This window comes from Acanthopagrus latus, chromosome 9, assembly GCF_904848185.1.
Source record: "Acanthopagrus latus isolate v.2019 chromosome 9, fAcaLat1.1, whole genome shotgun sequence".
Taxonomy (NCBI): domain Eukaryota; kingdom Metazoa; phylum Chordata; class Actinopteri; order Spariformes; family Sparidae; genus Acanthopagrus; species Acanthopagrus latus.
Genome location: NC_051047.1, coordinates 6304985 through 6332842, shown reverse-complemented (window position 1 = coordinate 6332842; position 27858 = coordinate 6304985). Strand labels below are relative to the sequence as shown.

Below are 27858 nucleotides of genomic sequence, written 5' to 3'. Positions count from 1 at the left end.
GGACCATTAACAATAGTACTGTCATATGAACTGGCTTGTATGTTATAAAACACAGGCAGTTTCAGAGCTGTGAAATGTGTGAATCATGTGTACAGCAGGATCCAGGCAGCTCTCCTCCCAGTTATTGCTCAAGAGATTAGGACACATGCTGGCTTTCAAAAGATCCCTGAAAAGGAAATTGCAACATGTGCACAAGTCTCCACAGAATGGGGAAGTCAAGGCTGGAGAGGATACAACTGAGCTGAGATTTCAGTTTAGTTTTTTTTTTTTTCCTTTGAAGAAAAAACAAGATGTTTTTACAAACTTTCCATGTGACCTGAGGAGGCTGTGCCTTTACAGATGGACTAGAGTGACATCAGGCTGGTGAGTGCTCAGTTTTCAACAATATTAACCATGAGCTGGGTTCACTGTAATACACTGTGCGATCCGAATCCCCGACATCACTGTTACTGTCGCTGACAGCGCTACAGGACTCTGAACTGTTTTCTGTTCAAGGATTTAACACTGATCCTCTGGTCCTCTGGCACCAGAGCTGCTTTAGCATGTTCATTCCTCTATCTCCAGAGTCTAACCTCAAGTAGTCTGGCTTCCCGGCATTAAAGAGACAGATGAAGCGGTGTTTCTGCTACCTTGTTTATTATTTACTGACTTCGTCCAAACATTTATGGCAAAACTTTTCTCATAGGACCCTAAAATCTGTCAGCAGAAATCTCCATTCTATTGGATCATTTTTCTGAAAACCAAAATGAAAGGTGAGCTCTCCTGTAGATTTTTTTAAAAAACAACAACAACAAAAAATATCTTGCTGATAATGCTTCTCGCCAGCAAATGTGTTACATGTGAAACATACATCCTTTCCACTGCTTTGGAGAGGCAGGATGTTTTTTTGTACCAGTCTGTGAACATCTTTACTTCTGCTGTACCGTTGGCATTTTATCATGGGATGTTAACAGGACTTAACTGGACTGACTTGGTTTTGGAGCCGGCCTCAAGTTACTATTTGAGGTGATGCAGTTTTTGGTACTTCTTCGTGGGCTTCAATGATCATCAATCACTTCCATGTTTGCTTCGTGAACAATTTTAGGGCTTACTCATTATAAAAAGCACTTTTTGTACCCTGCCTTCGCCCAGAGATATAACTGGGATTGGCTCCAGTAACCCCCGTGACCCCTTGAAAAAAGGAGGATAAAGCAGTTACATCCCTACTACTCTCATGGATAAAGCGGCAGATAATGAGATGAGATGAGAGACTTTTTGCACTTTCAGAATTGTAGAAACCAACTAGCTGAGCAACAACGAGGCTAAAAACAACCCATAATGCAACTCTCCTGCTAGGCGATGTCATCAAATGCCCTGTGGTGTCTGAACAACTGTCCAAACAACAACAGGAGACTCTCACAGTTCAGAACCTGAAGTGACTAAAATGATGAATCGCTGTCTAAATAGCTGTCCATTACTTTCTTGTGATTGACTGTTGGATTGATTCACTAATTCTGTTTCTCGCACACATTCCTGCTTCCTCCATCTGTCTTAAACTTAAAAAAAAAAAAAATACTCAACATCATTAAACCGAGGGTGTGGGTTATAATCTAATCTTTGCAGGGGCCTATTACCTGACTAACATTAGGAGTGGAGACTGATAAATTATTAACAGTCTCAGACAGAAAGAGAGAGAGAAAGAGAGAGAGAGCAAGTGATTGAGAGTGAGTGTGAGAAAAAAAACAAACTTAGCTGCTCAGTACATGGCCAAAGTGTCGAGATACACACGGCTGTAATTGAAACATGACAGGTATGATGGCACACACCACATAACACAAGTGCCAAGGTTAGAGTAAAAGGTCATCCTCTTACCATGAAGCAGATACAGATATTATAGACCAAAGTGGTCTGTTTTCAGCAGGCTGCTGTCGCGGTCCTGGAACACATGATGTCCAGGTCCGGTGTGCTTTCCTATCTGTTGATAGGAGGTCTGTTTTGGTCAATGGACAACAATGCATCAAGAATTAAGACTTAAGAAAACAAGTTGTGTCTTGTTTTTCAGACAGAAGTGTTGATCCGTAGGCTTAAACAGGTTTACCAAGTCACTGTCAGGGAGACTCCTGGTGAGATTATCGATGATTGACTGGCAAAATAGACTTATTTATTTTAGGTTATGACTAAGTGAATTCAACCCCTTTTAACCTGCTGCTGGTTATGCCCACATTGACTGTCAATTCCTTTTTCCCCCCTCTGTCCTTCATGACAGAGGGCATCTGTGTGTTGTGCTTACATTGAGAAATCCTTCAGGACAGCTTTGACACTGCTGGACACCCGTCTTATGGCAAACACTTGTCCAATCCTCCTGAATCTGCGTGTTCAGTTCTGTGGCTGTTTTCACAAACTCCCTTGTGTTTTTCTGTGACTGGTGGTAAAGAAAATATTTTTTTGAGAGGAAAAACACTAACCGATCACAGCCGGCAACTGCTTCTCATGAGTCATTCACCCCTTTTTCTAAACGATGTGTGAGACAGTAAACTGAGGTCACGGGAAATCCTGTTTCATTCTCTCTGCCGGTCAGAGCAGCGGCCCGTCTGTGGCCATGCCGATTAAGATTTTAGAGAAACTCTTGGTCTCATCACACAGCGATGCTGAATCTGTGCCATGGTCCAGTTAAACGGTGTCAAAGAACACATGGTCCACATCTCCATTCCCAGACATAAACAACATACAACATATAACATATAACACACCTGACATAAAGAATTTTAGGTTTCTTCAGCAGCCCTGTTTTTGAACAGGGCTGCTTACAGTGCCATTGGTCCACGCGAGTCTTGGCCTCCTTACAGAGAAAGTGTCCTGTACCATCCTCCATTGCAAACAGCCAGGGTTGTCTATCATGTCTATGTAAAGCCAGGTGGAGTTTCCCTTCTCCACAAAACATCTTCAGAGCTTCACAGCAAAATAAAATTGAGCCATCTTCCTGAACAAATTTAAGTGTCGGGGGATTTGATTCAAAACGTGAAAAAAACAACTGGGAAAAAAAACGTAAAATGGCTCCATACAGCTCGTGCAGTGTTGTCCCAGCCTTTGGAAGACCCGAGATCGACATTGATCTGAAAAGATGTTACACTAAGCTCAAAGCTACACCCTTTTAGCTTAGTAGATACAGTGAAGATTTCAACTTAATCATGGGTGCAAATAACGTCTTTTCCGATCACTGTGGGAACTGTTACACACAGTCGTCCCCAGCTACTTCAATTCTTCAGGAGAATGCTGCAGTGCTTGACCGATAAGATAACGGAGGAGGATTTCTTGTCCAAGCAAAAAGCAAAAGCTCCTATTTGGCAGTATTTCAGATTTAAACCCAGCACTAATGAGGAACCTAATAACGTTACTGAGGGAACAGGAGTTGTTACCTTGCTGGGAAGTTGGAGGTGTGCGACTGCAGCTCTTCATCCAACACCTCCCTCTTGTTCCATTACTCCCACACGGTGTAAAACCACTCCCTGACATACTAATGACTCATCTTTCAAAAAATGCCCAAAACACATTTTTGATAGACGATAGCTAAACTCACCGAACAGACATTTCCTGTGGTTAGCCTACATCAAAATAAAAGTCACCCTGTGTTTCACTTGTTGAATGTTTTAAATAAATAGCGGCAGAAGTGGGAATCGTTCAGTGCTATACAGACAGTGAGCCTCATTTTCCTGTAGAAAATACATAAATTGGTGCATCGCGTATTACCAGTGTTGTCACGAGCGTATCAGTCGGTAGGAACATTTTGAGACTACAACCCTACTTTCCAGTCACATGAGAGTGCGTATATGAAGGTATTATTGGTGCAAAAGGTTTGAGCACCTGTAAAAGTGGAATTTGTATTTGTGTACAGTGATTGTGTTTGTGTATCAGTAAATTTGAGGTCACATACTCTGTGAGTTGTGTACTTGTGGATTTTTTTCCCACTACAAACACAACACCACACTTACACATTCACAAATTCTTAATTGCAGGTGCAAAAATCCTATTTTACAAGTCACAGACTAAAAAACTGACACGCTCACATTTTTGCTCCTATTGTTGTAGTATATTTGCTGCAAAGCATATTTGTGCACCTGTAACAAACAATGCAAAGTTGTGGACAAAATTTGGATACATGCAAATCTGAGTGTGAACTTGTGCAAAAAAATGTGTGTTCAAAACTTTTGCACCAGTAATACCTTTAGACAATATATTATATAATATTTAGACAATGGCCGACTCTTTGTTTTCGTGTAAATGTTTGCAGTCACGAAATCTAGATCAAAAGCAGCGAGCCACTCAAAAAGACACAGACTGGATGTTACAATAAAGATATGGGCCAATAAGATGATTTGACTCCATATCAAGCCAATATGGAGCCAAAATGGAACAACTAGTGATGGTGACCAAATCCAAGAAAATGAAAAAACAAAACGGCTGCAATTCCATTCAATTGTGTTAATCATGATATATTTTACAAGTTTCTCTTGGCCTATTCAACTGATTATTCAACAAATCATTAATCAAGCTCCAGGTGACTGTGACTGTGTATGTCACCAAACTAATATCACTGTGGCTTCTTAAATGTGAGGATTGGCAGGTTCTCTTCATCCTCTATGACAGTGAACTGAACACATTTGGGTTGGGATTATTTTGTGACACTTCATAAATCAAACTATTACATTCACCCTGTCAGGAGATGTTATCATTCAGTGAGTCACCACAATTTGCAGACTGCACCTGAGCAATGAAATGCAACAACAACACCTTTCATTATTAACATAGTGTCAAAGTTTTGACCACAAAGAAGTTTCCATGAACTGTGGGGGAAAAAGAAAAAAAAAAAACACAGTCAAAACAGTTTTGCTTCATGACAGAAACAGAAAAGAGAACATGACACTTTGTTGGTCAGGATGTTTTACCAACTGCTTCGTTGGGGCTGTGAATGTGGTGCACGTTTTTCCGCATTGCATAGTTTTTTGTTTTTTTTTTAAAAAGTGACATTTACTCAGGGATCGTGGTTGACAGAACTGACTCATGGTTGAAAGACTGCTGTGTCTCTTGGGAAATCCTCCATCCAGTGGGGGAGCCCAGGTTTGGCTTCTCACACCTCTGCAAGACCACACATTGCTTTTATATTGGTTTCTGGGAGAACTGACCTTGTTTTAATTGATGGGAAGATCTGTTGGTCTGTTAGTTCATTCAGTTCTCGAAATCACGAGATTGTACTTATTTGTATTAAATGTCTGGTGGCAAAAATTCAGCACTCTGAAGGACAATTTAGAGGTTTTTTTTTAGGAAGTGAGGAATTCTAATTCTTTATTTTCTGAATCTGAAAGCAACATTTCCGCATGACTCAGTGGACGCTGTTGAAATCTTTGGAGCTTAAAATCTCAATGCGTTCTCGCTGGCGGTAAAGACACAATGTGAAAAGCAAACATTTGCACTCAAATCCCATGATAAGCTTGTTTTTCATAACATTGTCACATTTCTGTATTTACATAACTGCGTGTCAGTTGTTTTGTGTCTTATCTGTTAAAAGATTGAGCCTTAACGTACAGTATTGTTAACACGCCGAGGTTACGGTAAGTTATTTCGGGGAGGGCTCTGCTCTACAGCGTGTTAACATACACGGGAAGGTGAACACAGAGATGAAAGGTGCAATCCAAACACACTCTTCCTCCTCTTTGTCTGCGCTGCTGGTGCTCTCTTACCATGGAGGTGGGACAGAGCTGTTGAGTCACATTCTGAGCTGCACGGTGGAGACTCCTCTCTGCACGCGAGGGTCAGAGGTGAGGTTTCCTCTCTGAGCTCTGCTGTGGTGTTTTAACCCAGTCTCGTCCTTCCTTTTCGTCTGTTCGCTGCCTCTGCGTTGCCTTCTCTGAGGTGAGTCAATGTATTCTGCTCACTTTTTTTAAATCTTAGGGTTCGCTTTCTCTCTTATCTTTTGTGATACGAACCGAAGGTGAACCCAACCCAGATCAGTTACCTGCTCACCTACCATGCTTCTTCTCTCTATCACACCACCAGAGGTGTATCTAAAATCAGTGGCAGGCAGTTGAAATGTTTCTTAAATGAAAGAATCATGACACAAAATCATAATCTTCATACTGAAATTTTGACAGAAGTTTGTGTCTCCTTGAATCTGGCAGGTTCTGCCAAAAATGTTCTTTCTGTTTGTGTCTTGACTGTGAAAGCTGTGCAGATATTGTCTCTACAACAGTGTCAGAGCACTTTAGCACTGTATTTTTTCATAATCCTCCACATCTATGCCAGCCATCTGGCAGATGGAGGTCAGGCAATTTATGTCCCCTGTAAATCGGTGACCACAATTTACACTTGCACAGGACAGAAGTGAAACTAAAGGTTAACTGTGTGTGTGTTGCACTTTGACACGTGTGGATTTTATTGATGTCTTAACTCTTAATTGAGGTCTGGTTAGTCCGGCTGTCCTGCACCTTATATTACAGTTTGTTAAAAGGGTTTAATTACTTTGAAAGGTCAGAACACCTTTATCATATACATTTCATTATTGCCAGTAATTTACACTGCCTTTAGAGTTGGAAATGCAGCCTTTTGTACATTACAGTGAGTTAATGCATACCTGTATGCATGCATGCATGCTGCTGCTGCTGCACAGACTTCCTTTTGGATCTTATTTATTTAGTTTGCGTAGATTTACATTTTTAAAGAGGGCAAAGCCACAGTGGAAATGAAGAGATGACTAAAACCTGTCAGTGGTCTAATAGAGCACCTCGCCACAACACCTGGAGAATATGTTTCGCCTTCAGCTCACACTCAAAACGGTATTTTTCCTCACTGTGAAACATCGCATTCGGTCACGCTTGTCATGGGTATCTCCCATAGTTTTCCCTTTTTATCGCTAAATGAGTCATAGAGTTTGCTAAACTTCTTCTCAATGAAACACAATCCAGTGACTGAACGGATCACACCAAGTGCCCTCAGATGGACATTCTCCAACATTATGTCTGTGGTTTCCTCATTAGGGGTTGAGGTCTGTCATTTATATCAAGTTTTTTCCCATGTAGTTTTGTCCCTAATCAGTCCAGCTGAGTGATATAAACTGCTGTATCTCAGGAAGTCCCGTGCCTGCTGGCTCTTTAATTTTAAAGATATTTTCTCATACATGGTTAAAAATAAACAGTTTTCAGAGGCAGACCAAGAGAATCAGATGTAGAGAGCTTTTCTTTTTACCGAGAGGAAATCCAAACGTGGTGCTTAAAAAGGTACTAGGTTTCTTAGCAAAATAACCTCTGACCTACATATATGGATCAGTGTGGCATTAAAGGGAAATAGTTTAATTAAGTCCTTGTTTTCAAATGGCGAGCTCTAAATAAGCACAGATGTTTAGCTGGCTCTGACTTGCAGTATAACTGGCACACTGGCATACATACTGGGTGTGTCATGATCTGAACAAGCTGCTGCAGGTTGTGTTACATGTTCTGTAAAGGTAACCCTCTTTCCAAGAGCAGCACCAATGTGAACATAGTGTAGAAGTGTCCAGGGTTTGCATTCACAGTATTGTCTGTGGTCAGTATCCTCCCTAATCTCATGTCTTAAGACTACACCAGTTTAATATAGAAACCTGTTTCTTCCTCACTTGTTTTATTTCCTCAGGAAACAGTTTCATAATGAGTTTCAGTCTTCTTCCTCATGATCATCATTTCATAAATTATGGTCCCATTTTTGAATGATAGACATAAAGCAGAGTGTGCTTCAGAGTGTGGCTACCTTGCGATTGATCGCTACCACGGCATGTCATCGGGTTCTCAGTCAGATCCAATCAGGACATCTTCTCTAGCCCCAACTTCTCATTCAAATACAGTCAACTCTGGCCCCAAAAACTAAATGTGACGGTCATATGGTCGAAGTAAGCTTTCAAATGATCCAGAAACCAATGAGTAAAGACACGGTGGATCTACATCGACATAAACATTGCTATAAAAAGTTTGATAATGCTTTGGTCACTGCGAGTGGATGTTGTATTGCAGGATCGCAAATTTTAAATGACAACAAATTAAATAAGTTGTCTATGAACATTTTGCTGATCTGTCAGAATCACAGAAACACAACTTCCTCCTTAAAAAGACATATTTCAGTTGTCGTTACATTTCCCTAAAAAATGTATTTGCTGTTGCAAATTTGTTGAATCTTAACACAATTGTTGATTTAGAACATGCATTGGGGATCTGGGTTTCAATTCTCCACCATAATTTGGGATCACATCCTCTTCCCCTTCAAAAAACATTACTTTTGGCTTTGCTTAGCTCGGCATGGGCATGACAATATAACACACAGCTGTCCTGTTTCCCAAAAGTGTCTGAGGTAGAGGAGGAGCTTCACAATAAACTCGTTAACATTCAATTTAGTCTCTTCATTTAGTCGACTGAAACAAACTCATGGACAAAGATTTGGATTCTTTATCAAGCCAAAATGTGTCTGTGTTCACGTGTTACTGGTTCTCCAGCGTGAGGATGCAGTTTCCTGTTCTTTCATCATTCGAACTGAAATGAGTAATCGTTGATTGATCAGTCGACATAAAACTAATTTGTTCAGTGATTAATTGTCGGACATTTTCAGGGCATTCTCTCATTTCATATGAGATACCTTATTGAGTGTCTTTGGGTCTTTCATTTATGGTTAGATAAAAAATAATAATCTGAGGGCGGCACCTTGAGCTCTGGGAAACTGTGATTGGTCAGTTGCAATACATGCACAATTTTCTGACAGTTTACAGGCCAAACAATCAGTAACTTATCATATATTTTAGTTATATTATAATAGAATAGAAAAGTAACCATTAGTTGCAGCCCGAACATCATTGTGATTTGGATATCTTTAGGTTTTGACTGATCATTGGACCAAAAAGGTAGCTTGTCATCTTAGGTAAAGGAATTTTAATGGCATTTTATGGACAAAGCAATAAAAAATACACATGTTTTTTTTAATTTTCAACATAGATTACAGGATTTCCTGAACTGAATTAACAAGGTCCCGTACGTGATGCGGTTCTGGGGAGAAGGCTGGACTGGATAAAGTGTGGGCCACAGGGGAGTGTTTATTGTTGAGTTTTCCTGCGGGAAGTTTACAGTCGTTCCACTCTTGCACGTTCTGTTAGTTGTTCAGTGTTTAGGAGAACAGCGGGTGAAAGTGCGATGTGCCACTGCTGCCTCACATTTGTATCGTTGGTGAATCACGATTGGAAATCTGTGCCTGCTGTTCGTAATGACTCATACCAGGACAGCCGCACAGTAGGCTGCATTTAACCGCTGTTCTCACCAAATCAGTGTTACTGCTGCTTACCACCTCACTGAGTTTCTGTTGTTGAGTGTCTAAAGTTCAAAGTTCTGGCATTACTTTTCTTAACATTTGCACCATTTTCAAATCGAGCTCTGCAGTGACATTCAAAGCAACAGTAACGATACTGTTTTTCTTACAATTCATGCCAACATAACATTGAGTCGACAATAAAAACATGTTGTTCGAGTGGTGAAGTGTTCTGTTGATGTTCACGCTGTCCCAACCTTCGACCTGTAATCTACCCGCAGCCTGTGTCGTAATTGACGTCCCACAAACAGATGGACAAAGTCCGCACGACTGAGCAGATCCGTGGGCCAACACGACCAGCTACTGCATGACTGAAAGCAAACAGACGCGATCGGATGCTTGTTCCTCTCTGTCAGTTTGTTGTAATGTACTCAAACATTGCACACATTTCCTCAGTTAGCGAGGCCCATTTCCCAACAGTTTCTGTCACGCCGGCACATTCTACAACACTGCTTCAGATCTGGGAACAGCATCTCTTCTGTCAGTCAGTTTGAGTCTTACAAACAGAAAATAACACAGTGGAGATGTATTATTTCACGGAGCAGTTATTCCATAAATAAGTCGTAAATACATGTTTATGAAGGAAATAATTGCTTGAATAAACATGTATTTAAAATGTGCCACATTTCCCCCCATGCAGCGGATACGCACTTACTGTTTGGAATGATATTTACATTAGCCTTCCACCATCTGCTGTCAGTGGACACCAGACCGTTGCCTTGTTCAGCTGAGGCTTCTGAACAGCAACCTCCTCTTCTTCTTCTGCACTTTAAAAGAAGCCAGCAGAATTTCCTCCAAATCTAATGCAGTGGCTCAGCATATCTGAAATATTCACACAATCTCAACAAGCCTTTACTATAGAGAAGAAGCCAGTCAGAGGTGGCAGCAATAAAAGCTGAATCATTGAATTTGTCAACAAAATACGGCACCATCGCTCCTAGTTCCCCCAATCTAATCAGATAGTTTGTTAAACATTTGCAAGTTTTACTTAATGGTGATTCAACCATAAGACCGTCATGGACATGCAAGTGTAGCATACACACACTCCAATACAATAGCTGGCAATATGCACCATTTAAAGTTGGAGACCCACCAATGAACAGTAATTATCCCTTGGTTACTTTTTCAGTGTTGGTTGTGAGAAGCTGGTATTTATCAGTTTTATGGTATCGGCGGAAAATAATTCATATCGTGCGTCCCTAACCACAACTGTAAACTTTGGCTCTGGAGGTTATTTCCATTACAGAGCTAACTTGTCAAAATGAGAAAATAAAAGTTTGCAGTAATTCGGTAAGTTGACTTCCTCCAAGCCACTATCAGCATTTTCTGATTATCGATATTGGTTATTTTTCTGTCAGACTGCTGTTAAAATGAAATACTTTATGTGTAAGGAAATACTCAAGTAATGTATGTGAATATTATACCTTAGAAAAGTAAATGGTGCTTCTGTTTATTTCATCACCGGTTGTTCGACATTTCTATTGCAAATGAATATCAGTCCCAATCATCAGTTTTCAGTCTCCTTGATTTCAAATAATCAGTGTTGGCGTCAACCCTGAAAAAACAAATCGGTCGACCCCCGATATAAATGTCACTTCTGCATTGGCTGAACAACCTTGTAAGACCATCCAGGAACACACTCTGCAATCCCCAGTCAAGGGCGCTTGCACTAACTCTTTTCTTGGTTGTACCGTCCCTCAGTGGAGCACAGTGTCATGGGCCAGGTCCGTCAGAAGATCGACCCCTCAACATGGGAAACAGCCAGTGTAGATTACAGACTGATAGAGAAGGACAGCCCTTGAAGTTATGGCCTTGTTTTCCTACAATAACAGAACTAAACTAACTAAAAAAACATGGTACCTAAACTGCTGCATGTACACAACTGCAGCTTGAATAGCAGCAATGTCAGTGTTCATAGCCTCAAGGTTAAAAAAGCAGACATGGATATAAAAAGGCACCGCATAAACACAACAGTCTTTGCAGGGGGACCTCTTTTCCTCCTCTCTTTTAACAGTTTCCTGCCAGGAAGTCATATTTCCATGAGCTGCCGTCTGCAGTTCAGTGCAGGGTGGATTACCAGTAATATGTGGGGGTGAAGTTGGGTTGCTGCAAAGTGAATTAATGCAGATGGCAATGTGCTATAGCCACAACTAAAGTACATGTTACCAAGTGTGGTACTGAATTGTGGGTGGAGTAAAAACAAAACCCGGGTTATGTGTCATCCAATTCTTCCTAAGCTAGAGGGGGAAAAATATACCACTGCTCGACCTATTACACAGCCAAACACCAACACCTCTGGGCCTCCGCTGGCAAGAGAAGGCACTGCCAGACGTTTCACCTCTCTGTGTGACTTACTCAGTTTCATTCACCGCAGTCGTCCATGTTTTACTCCCACGTGTCAGCTCGTACCACGACCCGCTGAACCAGCTGAGCTCTCCCACGCTCCTCTCTGCCTGAACTTGTCCCAGAGTGAAATCATGCCGGCCCGAGTGCTCCTACAGGATTTCTTAACCAGATACAGACGCAGGGGCTGAAATCTGTGCGGTGAAAGAAAGACTTTTTGAATAAAATACATCTTTTTCTCAGAAGAGCACTTCTCACCCAGCCTTTAAAACAGAAACATTTTTAAACATTTTAAAACAGAGATTCACTTGAACAATGCTTAGTTTGTCTGACACATACACCAAAGACACCAGAGAATCACATTTCTCTTTTGTTATTTTCTATCAGTGCAAAAAAAATGACTGGTCAATTATTTGATGAGTCAATAAACTGATCAACAATTGGAGGTTCCAGCTGTCCTCACTTCGCATTTGATGGTATCTTAAACAATTCTGGCTTGTCTGTCAATCCAAACAAGTAATTTGTAAAATAATAATAATAATAACTGTAATAACTGAGACTAACTGATCAATAATAAAACAAAAACTTGGAGTCTAATACTAACATAGGAATACACATCAGAAGCTTTAAAGTTCTGTTGTCAGTCACCACAATTTGAATTCCCCACGTGGGTCCTGACGATGTGCTGGTGATGAAGGATGGCAGTCGCTCAAACTGTCCAATCACAGAGTGTTTATGACTTCATGTTTACTCCCCTTGGTTCACTTGTACAAAGCCAGTGTAAACACAAACAGGTCCGAACCACAGTGCCACAGTGCCTAATATTTGTCTTGGTGTAGACCAGAGGAATGGACTGCAGGTGGGGAAGGGCCCCATCATCACAACTGTTCTGTCCTCTCACTGAAGTGAAAGGAAAGTTGTTAGCAAGTGCCGGTGGTGAGCGTGAAACCACAGCACAGGCAGCGCTTCTCGTTCACTGCAGGCTGTTAAACCACCAGTGCATCTACATTTACAATGCCCTGTTTCCATCGAGCAGTTGGGTTTTCTGTAGTGAGATAGAGAAGTGCAGATGCTGTGGTTAAGGAGATTTTCCTCTTGTATACTGTCTCCTGCCCACGACATTCTCACCTTTTCTTGCTACTGTTGTCTTGTAAAGTTTCCTGTTCATCCTTCCTGCAGAAAATGCAGCAACAGTGTGGTTGGCTGCAAGTTGCAAAGAGGAATATTTAAAGAGAAGTTAGAATTTGAATTTATAAGAGTTTAGTCATATGAACAAAGATTTCTGTCTTTTTTTCTGCCGAAATATCCCTGAAATTACCTTCAAAATTTGTTAAAGCTCAATCAGAATCAGAATTCGGGGAAATTTCTTTGCCAAGGCAGCCAAATCACAGTAGTATTACAAAAAGCAATACTATTAGTAAAAAGTAAACAATAGAATAAAAAGGTAAGAAATAGAATAGACTAGTATATACATGCAAACATAATATTGTACAATATGAACATGTACTTATGAACAATGTGGCAGTGTATATATTTATTTATTTTTTTACAATAACAAATATGGCTATTGAAAAATTGCCCAGAAAATGAGAAATGAATTGTGCATAGAGTTGCATTGCACAGTGCACAGTGAGGTTTACTGGGAGCAGTGCTGGCTGTACAGTCTGACAGCATGACAGCTGATAGTTTATACTTGGCAAAATGTCACAGTATAATGTCTGCACCATTCTTCAGTCTGCATCTTCTTATAAATGTTAAAATAAAGCGCTATTGGTTTGAAAAATGCCCCCCCCCCATTTGACTTTTACAAAATTACAATGGCAAAGCAGTGTAAACAATAATCTTTCATGGTGAATTGTTTGATTTTATCTGAGCTCTCTTTGAAAAAAAAACAGAAAACAACAGACATCCTACAGTTGTGCTAAGACGTGACATTTGTGCTGTATCATGGCTGTCAGTGGAGTAGCAGCACTGCTAATTTTACAATAGAGGTCACCAGGAGCTATCTATAGTGCTCTAAATGCTGCTCATTCAGAACTGTGAATGCATGTGGTGACAGATGTGGTTAGATAAGATCAGCTGTTATCAGCTAAAGAATCTCATTTCTGAATGTGGCCTCACACAAAGAGCAATACCATACTACAGCTTTTGTTGATGCACGTAATCAACCACGTATGTTGAATTCCACAGATATTCTAGGCCCCTAACTTTTTAAAGAAAAGCGAAACCATATATTTTAATTTATTTTTGTGTATCAATGTCTTTAAACCTGACTCCCTTGACAGTTTCCAAATTCCATCTTTTTAATAATAATGCAACTTGTACACCAAAATGAGCGTGTGCATGCTTTGTTGTTGTTGTTGTTTTTCTGACACACGTTGCCGGTCGATGAGTTTGCCTCTCTGTGTTCTTGCTTGCATGTGAGGTTCTTTATCAACAACACATCGGACAAACAGGGAACAAACAGGGAACAGCAGAAAGCAGCAGATCATATACCTCATCAGAAGACATGCAGCAGAAGTCAAACTTGTTTAAAAAGTCTTAATTATTAATAGGAGCTCATAACAGAAGTTGCTACAGAGTGATACATATCACTTCTTTCTCGTCTCTCTCGCTCAGACCGCACAGAAGCCACAAACAACGGGTTATTTTTAATTACGTTGAACTTCAGTCTCTCTTGAAACTCAGTGCAGACCAAACAAATTTCAAGCAGCCTGACAGAGATGTCAACCAGCCAGCAGCATCTCACCTACAAAAAGGAGAGAAAAGTAGAGTGTTCGCCAGGGAATGGTGTTTACTTCAGAGCTGTTTGGAGTCTGTGGCATTAAGTACTCAGGAGCACTGCAGGGTCAACTGGCACTGAAGTAAATCCTGATAATAACATTCCACACAAAAGCCAGATGGCAGCGGGTGTTGGTGGGTTTGTTGGCCAATGTGAAAGGCGTATAATGTTCCTCTTTAATGTGAGTGACTTCAAGACTTGCTGTACAGCGAATAGTCAATAAGAGTCTGACTTTGTCCGTATTCACATTTGCATTAGGTCTAGAAAAAAAAAGGAAAGTAGTTTGGTTTATAACTATGTTACTTACAGAACTTCAGTTATGTCATATCTGATGTAATTTAATGATGTGAGTAAATTAAAATGATTCACTTTGCAGTGGGAAACAAACGGTGGCATCGTGGTTGTTTGACTCAACCATCTGTTCCCGACCTCCTCCCAACACTGACTGCACGCTCTTTATACTACTTCATCTGACTTCCTCCTTTGCTGCCTTGATAATTACAACAGCCTCTAGAGGTCGCATAACATAAACATAACACAAATGTAAATATCTGTCTTAATAAGCTGCTTTCACAGTCAACCATTATGGTCATTTTTCTAATGAGGAGCCTGAAGAGCGAAGCTGTCAAAACACCACGTACTGTCCCTCTTTAATTAGCGGGGAATCATGGTTTTGCAAGTGTTGGTGTTCCTTATCTATTCAGGTCTGTTCGGCAAAGAAGGTTTTCCACTAGTTTCAGATCAGGAAACCTACTGGACATTAATGTGTGTGACTTCATTTACAAGGAGAAGTTCAGCTTTGCTGAGTCAGTCCACACCCACATGAATCTGATTTAGTCATGCACTTTAATTACAGTCCACGAAGATGACTGGACACACAGTTTCGCTTTATCTGATAAAAAGCAGCTGGTACTGGTTTGGTTTATCAACCAATGGTGACATGTTGATGATGTGCAGTTGTAATAAAGATCTCCCTAGAAAACTCACTATGACATGTCAATTTTTTCTGTCAGAGCATTTAAAGTTCATAGGGCTTTCTTATCTTAGCATGGTCGTTTGCTTATTTTCTGAAGATATGCCCAGACACTGAGACAGTCAAGTTTTATGCACATTTACAGTACTTCTACTTGGTGCCAAAAGTTTGTGTTGGTATAAAATCTCTTAGCATTCTGATTCTGAACTATACCTTTAAGTGTCCCAAAAATAAAATACTAAAAAGGATAGCTAGCTCGTACCAGTTAATGCTCCTCCCACTAGAGCCACCCATTAAAATATAACGGACAGAGAGAGTAACTTATTAGCACCTACAAACACCTTGAGAAAACTAATAATAAAGGAAAAGAGAACCAATACCAGCCACTATTGGTGAAGAATACCCAGAGAACTATTGAACAAATAATCACAGCGTGGTTCTAACCATCTGTTAAAAGACTGGCATTTGTAAATCATTCTGGTGACATAGACAATTGTCCTGGAGTCCCGTCAAAACCTTGAATGACGTAAAACACCACAATAACTGCATTATTGGTAAAAGTCTGAGACACCAGTCTCCCCCACGGGTCTACTGTGTCCAGTCACTGACTCACAGGCAAGACTGAGTTCACTTGCATCAAGCAGCGTTCAGGAATGCCGGGCATGCTTCCAGTTCCAAAGCATTACGCAGGGTCCTGTCAGTGGTTTCTGCACAAACAACTGATGAGATACCAGAGAATTTGTCATCCACGAGAGAAAGGAGGGAGAGAGGGGAAGAACAAGCAGAGAGAGGAACAGACAGATGCACTTTCAGGAATATTAGGACTAAGATTTTGTTAAAGGGGAAAGAAAACTGTTTTTTTGCTGATGATTGTGTTTTTAAGAACTCTGGTGACCTTTCGGTGTCAGTGGACAAATTTTTTCCAGTAAGTTGAAGTCTGCTTGTCATGCTTTCATGGTGCTGTGACTCTTCCTCTAGGAGCACTTTCACTCAGGCTAGTTGTACACATTTATTTCTAACCAAAGTTTGTGTGTGTTTTTCAGCCATGGACCGGCGTTCAGCACTGGGAAGCCTTCTGTTTGTCCTCGGGCTGTGTGAGATTTGTACTGGATTTGTTCAGGGTGAGCTGAGTCACACTGTCTTCTCTATTTCTTTAAAACAGACACGCATACACACATACACTGCATTACTATATAAGCTTATTGTAAGCTCATTTCATGTATTTTTTGCCAAATCTAATTGAAATGTCTGCCTCCAATCCACACAGAAGCATTGTATTGCCCTCTTTTGGCAGCTGGTGGGACGGCAGCAACTTGTATAACTGTTCTGTTATGTGAGCTCTTCAGACGTCTGACAGACTGCTATTGAGATCAAACTGTGAGGCTCCTTTGATTGAGTTTTATTAAGTTAAATATCCAGTTGTCAATGAAAGAGGATTCTGACATGAACAAAAGTTGCTGGGTCTAATCTCGGACAGTCAGGAAACTGTAGGATGGAGCGTATATGGAAGGTTAGAGTGGCTCAGCTGGAATTGGAGTCCTCACCGCAGCCTCTTTTTTCTCATTGGTGTATGATGGGAATCATAACGGTTTCATAATTTCAGCATAGTGTTAGAAAAATCCACCTCAGTGACACAGAGCAGCATGGAAAAATACTGGAAGTCTGGCATGATGTCTTCTGGGCAGCTTTTAATCCCTGAGCTACTGGTCAAATACGGGAAGAGAACATCGAACAAGGAGGGAGGGAAAGACAAACATATTTGTATAGTACCTTCAACAACTGCAGCTAGCGCCTTACATAAGACAGCAAAATCGATCTAAAAGAAACAAAGATGTACAAGACAGGTTCAGATTTACAGCGTGTGCCTTGGCCTTGATTCTACAAGTCTCTTAAAGGCTACAAGAGGGGTGGTGGTGGAGAGCGCTGCCAAACACACCTCCCTATGGATAGGGGCACTGTTAACCCATCAGAATAGAACTGTTTCATCACAGGACAGAGGTCATCACTAACAGCCTTGTTTTGATTTGCAGTGATACTTTGGGGACAAAGGCTCATCACTGTTATGTTTCTCTGCCCGTGTATTCAGGCTTTTTTCTAATCCCTGATTTGACATCCACCAGTTTGCTCCGAGCTCTATCAGGGTTGAAAGGCGGATCACATGACAAAATAAATTCTCTACTGATGTTTGTGCCTTTCAGAGAATTGCATCGACTACAAGCTCCAGTTTGCGAGGGTTTTCTCTGTACCTGGGGATGTAGCTATGCTTAACAGCACCCTGGTGTGTCCTAAAGTCTTCAACATCACAAGCCTCCCTTATAACATCACCTGGTACAACTCAAAGACCGGCAAAGAAATGCGCGACCAGCCCGGTCGAATCCTGGTGCGCAGGGAGACTCTGTGGTTCCTTAACGTACTGCCAGATGATGGCGGGGAATACGTGACCATACTGAGGTAACGTAACACCAGGTTTTAAAAGTTGAGAGAATCAATAGAATAATGTGACCATTTGTGAGTGTGTGTAGATATAACAGTACGCTGCTTTGAGAAACATTGTTTCTGCTGTTTTAAAGGAGCATTCTTTGTTTAAAAAATTTGAATATAAACTAATAACATCAACAGAGCATGAAAAGGTACTCCTCAAGAGTCTGATAGTTCTCGTAGTTTCAATTCAGAGACACTTGTGTGGTAAGTTTGCTACCTAGTCTAATAAGTAAACATAATAAACTCACAAAATGTCAAGGAAGGACATATTTTACACCCTTTTCTTAACTAAAAAGAATAGTATGGCAGTACACTGAGACAAAATTGAAAGACACTTCTTTCAAACTACATAAAACTCACCAAAACAGTCTTTTTCCGCTCTCACCTCTGGTTTGGTCCAAGTAGAAATGAAAAACACAGAATAAAGTCATCTGCCGCCACATGCCTCTCCTGTCCCAGTCTGCCGTGTCTTCTCATCCCCTGAGTCATAGTCCTGTCCACCTTTAGACACCTTTACACCTTTAGAATCACCATTGTTGAGTAAAGGTATGCAAGGAATTGTTGTCGGTCACCTGAGAGGCACCCGATTCAACTGCACGAAGGTGAACAGATAAACTGTTGCGAAACAAAAGTAATTTACCTTTATTTTCACAGAACTCCCACTGGGTGCTACAGACAGGCCACTAAGCTGGTAGTTGACGAGCCAGTTGCTGGACAGTGTGGAAGGCCAAGGAAAGCTGGTCAAACGCTAAACAAGGGCGTCACTGACATGCTCTCCTGCCCCCTGAAGGACTACATCAGTACACTGGACAGCTACAACATCAGTTCCTCGCTCGAGTGGTACAGGGTGAGTAATGGGAAAGTCTAGTCACCGTCTTGAATTTCCTCCAGTTACTGTTTTTGCTGGATCAGATCTCACTTTTGCTTGAACTGGGTTTGCACCAAAACACTATCCTGTAAACTGTATACTAGATCAGAGACCATTTTATAGGTTCTTGAATTAAGATAAATTCTTCAATATATCCAGAAATACACCAGAAGAAAGTAATCCAACATAATAATAAAATTAATAACAATTGTGGTGAAGTTTATTTCAATCTACCTGCAACGTTCTAGCTCAATTTCAGCTGGAAACACAATTTTGAAGGCTGTCTTCGTCTACTCTGCATAAAATGAGGCATAAAATGTATTCATATCAGTCAGAGGATTATTACTACAACATATCATGAGAGTTGTCGTTGAGGGTAGGGATAAGTCTTTCTCCAGAAGTGTCAAGCAGTCAGTCTGAATTAGATTTGGTTACTGCCCAGAGATGTTTGGCTGACTCTTATGTTTCCTTTCCTCATCCAGGGTTGTGACCCCATAGTGGATGGCACAGAACCGTATACCTACATGGATAAAACCAAACTGAAGATTGACGGAGTGGAACTTCAGAACAACGGCTCCTACACTTGTACTCTGACCTTTACTCTAGGGGGCGTCACAGGATCCGTGTCTGAGACCATTGATGCATGGGTCAGAGGTTAGAATGCATAGAAGTACTTTAATGTGCAAGATATCTAGCTGTTTGTTTGCAACGTGACACTGAAATAAACATCACTGTGTTCAACCACTAGCAACAAAAAGTCAGTTCGCAGCAGGTTCACGAGAGGTGGAAATGATTCCCCTGACGAGAAACTGTGTATAATTTGACTGATGAGTTGCAAAATGAGCCTCAATCTCTGTTATTGTACTGTCTTTTCAGAGGAGTACTCTATGGTTCCACAAGTGCACGAACCAGCCAATGAGATAATCAAGGCAGAGATAGGTGAGTCCCCGTCTGTTACATGTTCTGGGAATTATGGTGTTTTGGACTGACTGAGGGTTCTGAACTAACACAGCTGCACTTTGTTAAAAACTACATCGTTCATTTAAGGGACACCATTTTGTTGGTTTGGCACGATGAGCAAATGCAGTTGCACATTTCAGCTAGAATATTCGGTAACATAAACTGCAGCAACCATCAGCTCGGTGAGCAGGGTGATCGCAGCTGTGATACAATCTGAATAATATATAACTTAAAATTCAGATCTGTGATTAAGAGACAAATATGACTGTTATTGTTTACGGATGTTTTCAGGGTCCAATTTCACCAAGAGGTGCCTCGTGTTCGTGCCATGTGTTGGGCCGCCCTTCGCTGAAGTCATTTGGATAGTCAAAGAAGAATACATTTTCGAGACCGATCCTGCAGAGGGAATCTACACGTCTGATAAACGGTTAGCACCCTCATCTTTCCTTTTATTTGTTTTGCTTGATCTGCTGCTTTTAGGGTACAATGAGTGAGAAATGGTAATTTTTGTATGAGCAAAATTCAAAGACATAAATTATGGTTTCTTCAAAAATATACAGAAATTTGCAGAAATCATTGCAACTTTTGTTTACACAAAGATTTTCATCTCCTGAGGCTCCTGAGGCTAGAAAAAGTACTTGGCATTTCTACTGTAATATTTCAATATATCCTCTGTTCTCATTTGTCAGTAGAACTACTTTCTCTGAGACCTCCTTTATTTTAAGCAGCACTTTACAGTACAACATGAACAGTAGAAGGGAGAATATTTGTACACTATAAAGTACAGTATGACCAACTGGAGCTTTCTGCCAGGACCAAGCACAGTATCGTCACATTTAGTTGCATTACATATCTTTTTCCTCATCTGTCTGTCCTCACCAGTTCATGGAGGGAGGATGTCCCTCGCAAAGGTGTGTGGATAGAGAGGATGCTGATGATTTCGGAGCTGCAGGAGGAGGATTTCTACATAAACTACACTTGCCAGGCGATAAGTCCTCGGGGCTCTCCTCTGCAATATTTCACTTTGCTTCCAGCAGGTAAAGACACAGAGATCACCAGACTAATGTTAAAAAACATTATGTAGGACGCACAGCTATTTCATTGTTTTTACTGGGACTCCAAAGAAATGAAACACTTTATTATCATAGAATATTAAGAAAAAAACGCATATTCACATTTGAGAAGGTGGGACAAAGAAACGTTTTGCATTTTTTTTTTTTTCAAAATTATCAGTTTGATTGTGAATGACTTTCAGCTCTAGTGATAAGGCTGTCACTTATTCCAAAAATGTGGAACAATTTATTCCAACAAATTGTTTGACTAAATTTGAATGGCCAGCTGTGCCCACCTGTCTGTGGTTAGGTGTGGTTCCAGTGTCTTATCCTTTAGTGTCGACACAGTATACGAGTTGAGACTGTGTTGCAACTTGGAGTATTATATTGTGACTTCAGTTTCATCGTGAGTGTCTGAAACCCCTCTCCTGAAACAATGCCAATGGGTCACATGTCCTTGCACAAAGCTTGCTATCTAATTGGTGATGCCATTTCTGGGTTGTTGTCGTGTAAGTCTACATCCACACTAATACGTTTCTTTTTAACTTAACACTCCGGAAAACACAAATCACACAACAGACAACAAAGTACTAAAGATGATATTCACTATGAATTCTCTTTACTACCACTTCTTCGCTAACTTCTAATATACTGTATGTTACAGGTACTGAAGCAACATAATTCTTCCTGAAAACGTGACAAAAAGGATGAGTCAGGGAAGCGTGACTGCTCTCCACAGAATCCTCCTCGAAAATGCTATATCAAAAATTGCTAAAATAAAAATCCTTGTCAAGATCACTGTGCTTCTGTCAGTTTTCCACAACCATTTTCATTGTCCTTTAGTGTCTTTGGAAATACAGAAAACACAACATTCATTCTGACAATGTACAAAGTTAAACAATCCACAATATCGTGACATATAGGATACTCTGTGTTCACGTTTGCCATTCCCTACACACACATATTCTTTAAGCTAGAACCTTTCTCTAAAATGTATCATCATCACCATACAAATTTAAAATACCTGGTGAGGCTTACGCTGAATAACTTTACGTTATTCCACCTAACTGTTTGTATGAAAGTTACAAATGTGGAATGGGGGACAGTTTCCAACAGTGTAGGAAGTATCAGAGCCACAGCAGAGGCGAGACGACATCTGTGTGTTAGGGTAAGCCGGCAGGACAGGGGTGTGTCAGTCTGATGGTTATCACAGTCTGACAGTTAAACAGATCCTTCACTCATAAAATGAAACCCCAAAGCAACATTACAGGACCAAACAACGGTAACCCAGTAGCTGTCGGTGTCTTTGGCCACTTATATGAGGAAAACAATATTGCATCCATACGTGTAAAAGTGTCTGTCATTCTGTCTGTCCTACTGACACCTCATCACATTTCCTCCTGAGAAAGATCGTCTGGCTCCGGCAGCAGAGCCAGGTGACTCCCGCTGTTTCCTGGCAGTGATTATGTGATGTGATTTAGAGCAAAACCCACATGATGATCTTTCTTGTTAGAAAGATGTCCAGTAGAGGGGGTAGGTTGACACTTTTCCTGCCCCTTAAATAAAGGCACCCACCGGCCTATATACAGGCATTACAAAGGAAACCACTGAAAAACAGCTGTAATTTTTTTTTAAATGTTCATAAGTGCCATAAAAGGAGCCATCAAAAACAATTTTCTAAGAGCCATGTCAAGATGTTATCTGCATGCTGTTCGGGGGGAGTCAGACAGCTCTGCCAGAAAAGGACACAATACAAGGACACAAAAGGCATACATACATTTTTTGACACATGGACACAGCCTAAAACTGTATGTCCGGTATATGTGCTGTTCATCTCTACAGATCCCAACATCATACTTCCCATTGGATCTGTGTTTTGTGGTGTGACAGCCCTCTTTATCATCAGTGTCATCATCTACTACCTCTTCAAGGTGGACATTGTGCTGTGGTTCAGGACAGCGTTTCCCGTCCTCTACACAAATAAAGGTAAGGCCTCACAGCAGGTGTACTGTAACATACTACAGTGTACAATGTAATGTGAAGGTCAGCTCACAAAGAATACTGTTACACTAAACCCACAATGCTTCAAGATGGAAAAACCAAGAGTTATATATGACTTTGCAACAGACACACAGTGCCCACACAGACATAACAACTCGGAGAATCTTAGGCTTTGCCTCATACCTGACCGCATGTGACAACAGGGAGAGCAAGTAGGGGAACAAACTAACCACAGGGCTTCCTGCAGTATTTCTGATTAAATGTCATCCGCCTATTTGCAACAGAAGAACCTCCTGCCACTCAGGACTGCATGTTAAGATCTGCAAAATCACAGGTCATCAAAATCACACTTTGAAGGTGCAATATGTAAGAACTGGCCACGTTCATACTCCAAACAAATACAGGGCAGCACATCAGCAGGCTAATCACCGTCTGATGCTAATTGTAGCTGTTGCTAGTTGATCAGGCCACCTAACTGAGCCATTAGTGGTCATAGACACAGTATAGTTTATGTATCTACACAAGCCAGCTCTGCTCGGAGAAATAGAAGAGCCAGCACAAGGTTTCGCTGGACCACTGTCAAAATTTACAGTTGTATGTTTCTTTAATAAGGAAAAAGGTGTAGAATAGGCTACTTTCCCTGTTCTGGCATTTTATGAGTTTAGTCTGTTTATTTTGAATAGGGTAACACAGCTACGTGGTGGTGGCTGACTACAGCTGCAATAAGTGCAAGGTAGTATTACGAGACAGGACGCTCGGGCCGATACATGTCTTTGACACATCGCGCCTTAATGAATAAAAAATGGTGGATGTGTGACCATCGTACAGTTTAATGACAGGTTCGAAGTAGAACTTTATCACAAAACAAAATTCTGAGCAGTTCTGAAGCATTTCAAAAGAAAATGCCTTTAGTGAGAGAAAATGTTTAACTTATGGAGAATTTGTTCTCCCCCCATATCGAGGAGGCTCCTGGGCTCTGGCTCATCTCATAGTGATATTAACAGACCAGATAGAGACTGCACACTAATCTGCACTCTTAGCTTGCGATGCTGACACAGCAGCATGTGGTTAAGAGTGAAACTGTCTGCTGACTTGCTAATGGTAGGTAGTTGGACGTCTGTGGATATCAGGTTGACACAGCAGATTAATTTAAGCGGATGTGGAAGCTGTGTGGGATGATTTTGCACGATTACGAAAAAAATCTTACTGCTCAACTTAATTTCTATCCAACGAAACATGGTAATTCAGATAAAATTTGTTCAATATCTCTAGCTCGATGGCAGGATTGATCAGCGCCAAACTTATGTACACTTCAATTCTGTTATTTTCTTGATACACCCTCACCAGAGCAAAAGACGCAGCGCTGCAAATACTCTTAGTGAGTGTTTTTTCTTATTTTTCTGTGTCAGATTTGGATGGGAAGCTGTATGATGCCTACGTGGCGTACCCACCGCCCTGTGCCGTCGGATACAGTAAGGCAGTGGAGACCTTTGCCATCGACACACTGCCTGAAGTGTTGGAAAAAGCCTGTGGCTACAAACTCTTCATAGCAAGCCGTGACTGCCTGCCTGGTCAGGGTAAGTCACGTACTGTAGCTGAGCAGGTAGTGTAGTCTTAATTGCCTCAAAAAGGGGGTGACAAATGTCATCGAAGTCAAAAAAAAAAAAAAAAAACATCTGTTTTTTCTGTAACTCTCATTATTTGAAAAAACCTCAAGGTTCTAATGAAAAGGTTGTGCAGAGGCCCTTTTATTGGGTTGTCACTACTCCTGTTATATTGTCAGTCATACACCCAGTAAAGATTTCTCTACAACAGCACTTGAATGTTGGTTCTGGCTGAATGTCAGGGCCTTATTTTGAGCTATAGACACTGTGCAGGCAGCCAGCTTTGGTTAATTTAGTTTAGCGAGTAGTAGCAAGTAAGTCTGACATATTTTGTGGAGAGGATGATGTTCTCCTAGCTTAGTTATCCTGTAGATTATCTTGAAAGCCCTCCGATCTATCGTAACACCTCAAGGGGTCCAACACAGAATCTCTTCAACCTGCGTTTCCTCCCCGCAGCCATCGTGGACTCTGTGGAGGAGAACATACAAGCCAGTCGCCGGCTCCTTCTGCTCTACACCGCCTCCACTTTCATAAGCAAAAGACACACGAGCAGCACGAGTAGCAACAACAACAACATCATCTCCAAGAGCAGCAACACCAGCGGTAACACCAAAGGCAAGGCCGGAGGCAGTGGTAGCAACATGTGCTTTGATGACAGCGAAGACCTCTATCAAGACACAAGGCAGCAGCTGGAGTGCGTGGCAGCGATGCACAGAGCGCTGCTGGAGGGATCTCTCAAGGTGAGGAAACAGACCCTCAGTACAACAGCATCCAAGTCCTTTCACTTCTAGAGGAGGTGGGACTATGTCGGCACCACAGCGGTGCATGTGTCAACTTGGTGTTGGAGAGGAGAGTTAGTGTAAGCTACTGGAAAATCAATAAGGAGAAAACACGGGTATTGATGCCACTTTAAATATTCAGTTTGATACAGGAGACAGTACACTACCCACTCAGCACCAAAGAGCAGACAGACAAATTGAGAGGCTAGCTTTTGATGGAGATGGAACACATAGAAGCTTAAGAGCCAATAGTTGGTAGAGACACAAACAGAGAGTAAAGGTGAACTTACATCCACCGGTTTCACGGGACTGTGATCAATGCAAGCTATTTACTCTCTGTCTGCATTTTTATACTGGCCACAATGTGAGGTGTTAGATACTGAGAACTGTATCTGCCTCCACAGAGTCTGATCTGACTTGTTTTTACCAGAGTGTTGGATTGTGGGTGCTGCAAAACCACTTAGTCCACTCCCAGTCGCGACGGAACTTCTTTCTCACAAATGATCGTTGACAGATCACATGCACCAGCTTTCACAGAGCACTTTAACCAGACAAAAGACAGGGTTCAGCTCTGGCCTGGTGCCACCTTACTCTTGGAATTAGTCGCAGCTGATATGACGTGCCAACACCATCCCTTTGTCACGTTAACCAGCGAAAGTGACAGTCACCGCTGGCTAAGACTGAGGAGCTGCTCGCTGATCTGTGCACTGGTTTAAATGTAAAGACTAAATGTTGTTTTAAGGTGATACTGTGATGATGGAACCAGAAAATAGTCACAATCGTCAAAAAAGTCGCAGCTCTACATAATTTGCAACACAAGGCTTGTATCTAATAGTATTTGCTGGAAAGAGAGATCCAGGGTGACTCAGTGGTAATTTCTTTAGTTCCGCATCAGCTCTCTTTCACTGTTACATGCTTGAGAAGTCGCCCTGATTCTAATTTGTATCTGCTTTCCAGGTGGTTCTGGTTGAGTTGGAAGAGATCACCCCGGCTCAGCTGGCTCTCTTCCCAGAATCAGTGCGTCACCTGAGGAAGAAGCAGGGCGCCGTGTGTTGGTGGAAGAACATGAGGTCGAAGCAGAGGTGGCGGACATGTGTGAGGAGGAGAGGTGACGAGGAGAAAGGTGGACAGGACATGCCGTTGTCACCGCCCCTCTCCCCTTCCTTCAGGTTTTGGAAGGAGATGAGGTATCATATGCCAGTGAGGGGCAAGAGAGCGGTGTACCCTGAGAAAACTGCCATGCTCAACTTATGATGGCGTTGACGTACGTGTCACTGTTGGACCAGAGACTTGCTGGTTTCCAGTACAAATGTGTACAGCAGGAAATGCCCTCACAATGAGACAGCTCAGAAGTCAAGGTTACACCACTGGATTTTTGTGTCTAAAATGTGAAGCAACTCAAGTAGCACATTTCTGTCATTATTGTGCCATGTACAGCATGTGCTGAAGGAGTTGCTGGATAAGAGAGCGCAGAAGATACTTAGTGATAAAAACTCATCTGCAGTGGCTCACACATGATGTGTGGATCGTCACAGTGTCTGGGCGGTCCAGAGAGTCCCTGAATCGCTACTGTTGACTTCCTCTGGCAGATGGACAATGAGGAACAGAGTGGACAGAGACGGAACAAAGAAACCAAATGAAAATATGTAAAATGTACATATGTATATGTGGAAAGTGTAAGTATGTAAAAAAAAAAGAAGACAAATCTACGGTAGCATAAGAAGTCAAGTAACAAGCTGTGAGTTTTATATTAAATGCAGATTTTGTAATGTTATTAAAGAGCAGCAGCCACTGGATGTGTTCTTATTAAATGTTATTATCTGCGGCCATGCTAAAATGAGGGGGAAAAAATTGCACTGTGTGCTGATTTTTAAAATTTTTTTTATGCTGCACAGTTTTTTGAGTTTTGTGTTTCCCTTAAGCCCACATCAGACCACAGATTTGCAAACGAGACAATCTGAAACCTGCAACTACCACGTATACTGTATTTGTAGTAATAATGAAAGTTATAAAAAAAAAGTTAATAGAAAAAAACCAAGCAAGTGTGTGGGAGAGAAAGGGACAGTACGGTGAAGTATGGTTGAGTAAGAGAGAGGAGAAAAAAAACAGTGAAGCCGTCAATAAAGTAGTGGGCATTGAACTGCATTGATTACGTGCAGTACTTTCTAAACCAGACACCAGCGACTTGACAAGCAGGGCTGCAGGTGACACCATCAGCCGACCGGAGTCGAGCTGCAACGGGTCAGCTCAAGCTGGTGCAAGCTTACCACTGCATCGCTCTGAAACAGTTTCATTGTTCTGAAATCCTGTAGAATTTTGTCCTTAGCAGTAAGCAGAAGCCTCTGAAATAGCACAGGAAACAGTTTCATTTAGTATTCTGTATAAAAGCTTGACTCTTCTGTCAATAAACGGGACATTTACAAACAAAACTGTGGTTCCAGTGATTAAAAATAAAAATCAACATTACCATTAAAGTGTTCATCCTTTCCTTTCGGGCAAGACGCCCTCCTTCAGCATGTGTATCCGGCAAATGTACAGTCAAACTACATCGGTGTGCTAATTAAAGGTTATCCGAAACTGCACAACAGATACTGTATACAACCCGATGGACGAGCTGTATCTATTCAAGGAGAGCCCAACAAAATAGTATATATTTATATCACAAGA

General features: G+C 41.3%; 1 protein-coding gene across 3 annotated transcripts; it reads left to right on the top strand.

The window, feature by feature from the left end:
• The first annotated feature begins 170 nt into the window (after nt 1–170).
• Nucleotides 171–27657, top strand: zmp:0000000936 (interleukin-1 receptor type 1). Of its 3 annotated transcripts, none has more exons than XM_037109888.1 (12): nt 171–363; nt 16490–16567; nt 17645–17897; nt 18582–18774; nt 19278–19449; nt 19672–19734; nt 20047–20182; nt 20638–20792; nt 22650–22793; nt 24218–24385; nt 24869–25152; nt 26149–27657. In XM_037109888.1, exons 2-12 carry the CDS (start codon nt 16492–16494, stop codon nt 26443–26445), a joined length of 1941 nt encoding a protein of 646 aa, XP_036965783.1. In that variant the 5' UTR covers nt 171–363; nt 16490–16491; the 3' UTR covers nt 26446–27657. The 3 variants fall into 3 exon arrangements, with proteins under 3 accessions (XP_036965783.1, XP_036965787.1, XP_036965782.1); XM_037109892.1 differs by lacking the exon at nt 171–363 and adding an exon at nt 5734–5886; XM_037109887.1 differs by lacking the exon at nt 171–363 and adding an exon at nt 16153–16371.
• The last annotated feature ends 201 nt before the right edge of the window (nt 27658–27858 follow it).

Coding starts and splice junctions, on each gene's coding strand:
- zmp:0000000936 (XM_037109888.1), top strand. CDS start 16,492: ATGGACCGGCGTTCAGCACTGGGAAGCCTTCTGTTTGTCCTCGGGCTG. Junction 17,898..18,581: donor GAATACGTGACCATACTGAG/GTAACGTAACAC, acceptor TTATTTTCACAG/AACTCCCACTGGGTGCTACA. Junction 19,450..19,671: donor CATTGATGCATGGGTCAGAG/GTTAGAATGCAT, acceptor CTGTCTTTTCAG/AGGAGTACTCTATGGTTCCA.